This window comes from Penaeus monodon, chromosome 29 (genome assembly GCF_015228065.2).
Source record: "Penaeus monodon isolate SGIC_2016 chromosome 29, NSTDA_Pmon_1, whole genome shotgun sequence".
Classification (NCBI taxonomy): Eukaryota; Metazoa; Arthropoda; class Malacostraca; order Decapoda; family Penaeidae; genus Penaeus; species Penaeus monodon.
Window position 1 is genome coordinate 12874789 of NC_051414.1, and position 3865 is coordinate 12878653.

General features: G+C 44.4%; 1 protein-coding gene across 1 annotated transcript in view; it reads left to right on the plus strand.

Moving 5' to 3' along the window:
• Positions 1 to 3865, plus strand: part of LOC119591739 (mucin-17-like) — a 24132-nt gene that overhangs the window by 2640 nt on the left and 17627 nt on the right. The window contains exon 2 of the mRNA XM_037940489.1: positions 251 to 3717. Within this exon, the coding sequence (XP_037796417.1) occupies positions 251 to 3717 (3467 nt within the window). The remainder of the gene's footprint in view (positions 1 to 250; positions 3718 to 3865) is intronic.

Here is a 3865-nt window from a genome sequence, read left to right on the forward strand (position 1 = left end):
AATCCCTTTAAATGTCAAATTTGTTTCAATACTCGTGAGTACATTAACTAAATGCTTTCATAACTAATCTGAAATGATTGTAGTGTATACAATATAAAGTGTCATAAGAGGAAAGTGGAGAATATAAATGGTTTGAAGCTTAACCGTTCTGGTTATATAATACCACAATTTTTTTTTTTTTTTTACGATTGTATCTGATTTTTTTCTACATTCGTGATATACACTTAATATATCCTATTATTTTTTTCAGGTGGTGTTGTCTGCTACAGCAGTTATCACACTGGGTTTTCCGTATCCTGATGCAGAATATAATATCCCTAATGTAGGTGTTGGCAGGCGATCACAATTTTATGTTCTACACGCTGATGGGGGATACAAATACGGATATGACACTAAAGAAGGCACCTACGAGAAAGCTAAATCGGATTCCCCAGGAAATGTAATGGGATCTTTTGGTTATACTGATCCAACTGGAACAGGTGTTCAGCTCGATTATACAGCTGATGATAGAGGTTTTATACCCAAGGGCACTCATCTTCCTCAGGCTCCTAGTGCAGCCACTGGTGAGCTCCCTACAACCAATAAAAACTATGTTCGCCCTGTTACATACTCATCCCCAGACACTCCTGAAACTAGATCTGATGCAAGTTACAGCTTTAACTATGAGGCTGATACCAGTTCCCGTTCTGAAAGTGCTGATTCAGATTTAAATGTTCAAGGAACCTATAGTTTTAGGCCTGATGATGGAGTTCAAAGAACTGTCAACTATAGAGCAGGGAGTGGAATTGGTTTTGTAGCTGAAGGGTCTCACTTACCTGTAGCTCCTACAGGGTCAAGGGCCTCTACAGCATCTCGACCTGTAGCAGCAACGAAGGCTTCATCTCCTACTACATATTCAGCACCATCTGGAGTGGCTTCTGTTGGAAGCTCTTCATCTCCCGATGGAAGTTATAGCTTCAACTACAAGACTGATGATAGTTCTCGTTCAGAGAGTGCTGACTCCGACCTGAATGTCCAAGGAACTTACAGTTTTAGACCTGACGATGGAGTTCAGAGAACTGTGACTTACAGAGCAGGGAGTGGAACTGGTTTTGTTGCCGAAGGGTCTCACTTACCTGTAGCTCCTTCAGGATCAGGAGCCTCTACTGCATCTCGACCTGTAGCAGCAACGAAGGCTTCATCTCCTACTACATACTCTGCACCATCTGGAGTGTCCTCTGTTGGAAGCTCTTCATCTCCTGACGGCAGCTACAGCTTTAACTATAAGACTGATGATAGCTCCCGTTCAGAGAGTGCTGACTCTGCCTTGAATGTCCAAGGATCTTATAGTTTTAGACCTGATGATGGAGTTCAAAGAACTGTAAATTATAGAGCAGGGAGTGGAACTGGTTTTGTTGCCGAAGGGTCTCACTTACCTGTAGCTCCTTCAGGATCAGGAGCCTCTACTGCATCTCGACCTGTAGCAGCAACGAAGGCTTCATCTCCTACTACATACTCTGCACCATCTGGAGTGTCCTCTGTTGGAAGCTCTTCATCTCCTGACGGCAGCTACAGCTTTAACTATAAGACTGATGATAGCTCCCGTTCAGAGAGCGCTGACTCTGCCTTGAATGTCCAAGGATCTTTTAGTTTTAGACCTGATGATGGAATTCGTCGAACTGTGAATTACAGAGCAGGGAGTGGAACTGGTTTTGTTGCTGAAGGGTCTCATTTGCCTGTTGCCCCATCAAGTGCATCTGAAACAAGTCCAGGTGTATCATCTCCAGTGGCTACAAAGAAAGATCGTCCTACTACTTATTCAGCACCTCAAGTGTCTCAGGTGAAAAGTTCTTCATCTCCTGATGGAAGTTACAGTTTTAACTATGAGACTGATACCAGTTCTCGTTCTGAGAGTGCTGACTCTGACCTGAATGTCCGAGGAACTTACAGTTTTAGTCCTGATGATGGAGTTCAGAGAACTGTGAATTATAGAGCAGGGGGTGGTATTGGATTTGTTGCTGAAGGATCCCACCTCCCTGTAGCTCCTTCAGGATCAGGAGCTTCCACTGCATCTCAGCCTCTTTCTTCCTCTTCTACTACATATTCTGCACCATCTGGAGTGGCTTATGTTGGAAGCTCTTCTGTTGGAAGCTCTTCATCTCCTGATGGAAGTTACAGGTTCAGCTATAAAACCGATGATAGCTCCCGGTCAGAGAGTGCTGACTCTGCCTTGAATGTCCAAGGATCTTATAGTTTTAGACCTGATGATGGAGTTCAAAGAACTGTAAATTATAGAGCAGGGAGTGGAACTGGCTTTGTTGCTGAAGGGTCTCACTTACCTGTAGCTCCTTCAGGATCAGGAGCCTCTACTGCATCTCGACCTGTAGCAGCAACGAAGGCTTCATCTCCTACTACATACTCTGCACCATCTGGAGTGTCCTCTGTTGGAAGCTCTTCATCTCCTGACGGCAGCTACAGCTTTAACTATAAGACTGATGATAGCTCCCGTTCAGAGAGTGCTGACTCTGCCTTGAATGTCCAAGGATCTTATAGTTTTAGACCTGATGATGGAGTTCAAAGAATTGTAAATTATAGAGCAGGGAGTGGAACTGGTTTTGTTGCCGAAGGGTCTCACTTACCTGTAGCTCCTTCAGGATCAGGAGCCTCTACTGCATCTCGACCTGTAGCAGCAACGAAGGCTTCATCTCCTACTACATACTCTGCACCATCTGGAGTGTCCTCTGTTGGAAGCTCTTCATCTCCTGACGGCAGCTACAGCTTTAACTATAAGACTGATGATAGCTCCCGTTCAGAGAGTGCTGACTCTGCCTTGAATGTCCAAGGATCTTATAGTTTTAGACCTGATGATGGAGTTCAAAGAACTGTAAATTATAGAGCAGGGAGTGGAACTGGTTTTGTTGCCGAAGGGTCTCACTTACCTGTAGCTCCTTCAGGATCAGGAGCCTCTACTGCATCTCGACCTGTAGCAGCAACGAAGGCTTCATCTCCTACTACATATTCAGCACCATCTGGAGTGGCTTCTGTTGGAAGCTCTTCATCTCCTGATGGAAGTTACAGCTTCAACTACAAGACTGATGATAGTTCTCGTTCAGAGAGTGCTGACTCCGACCTGAATGTCCAAGGAACTTACAGTTTTAGACCTGACGATGGAGTTCAGAGAACTGTGACTTACAGAGCAGGGAGTGGAACTGGTTTTGTTGCCGAAGGTTCTCACTTACCTGTTGCCCCATCAGGTACATCTAGAACAAGGCCGGGTGTATCATCTCCAGTGGCTACAAAGAGTAATCGGCCTTCTACTTATTCAGCACCTTCTGGAACAGCTCAGGTCAAAAGTTCTTCATCCTCTGATGGGAGTTACAGCTTTAGCTATGATGCGGATACCAGTTCCCGAGCTGAGAGTGCTGATTCCAATCTCAATGTACAGGGGACTTACAGTTTTAATGCTGATGATGGAATCCAGCGAACTGTAAATTATCGAGCAGGTTCTGCAACTGGTTTTATTGCTGAAGGCAAACACTTGCCAACTGCTTCAACAGATGTATCAAGCCATTCTCAACCTCTTATTACTGTCAAAAGCTCACCTTCATCAGTTTATCGCTCATCACCCGGGGTCCAGTCTTCTCGAAGCCGCACTGTAGGTAATGTTTTGCTCCACCAATATGACTCAACAAACAAGGCTGGAAAATATGGCTATGTCTTTACTGAACTGCGTCGTTAGTCATTAGCATGGCTAATGACAAGACTCAAGATCTTTATGGTGCCTGCTCTGATCGGATCTCAGCGTTTGATTGTGTTGTAAATATCAAGAATTGCACTAAAAATGTCACAAAAAATAAACTGCATGAGAACACTAGCGTCATTTTAG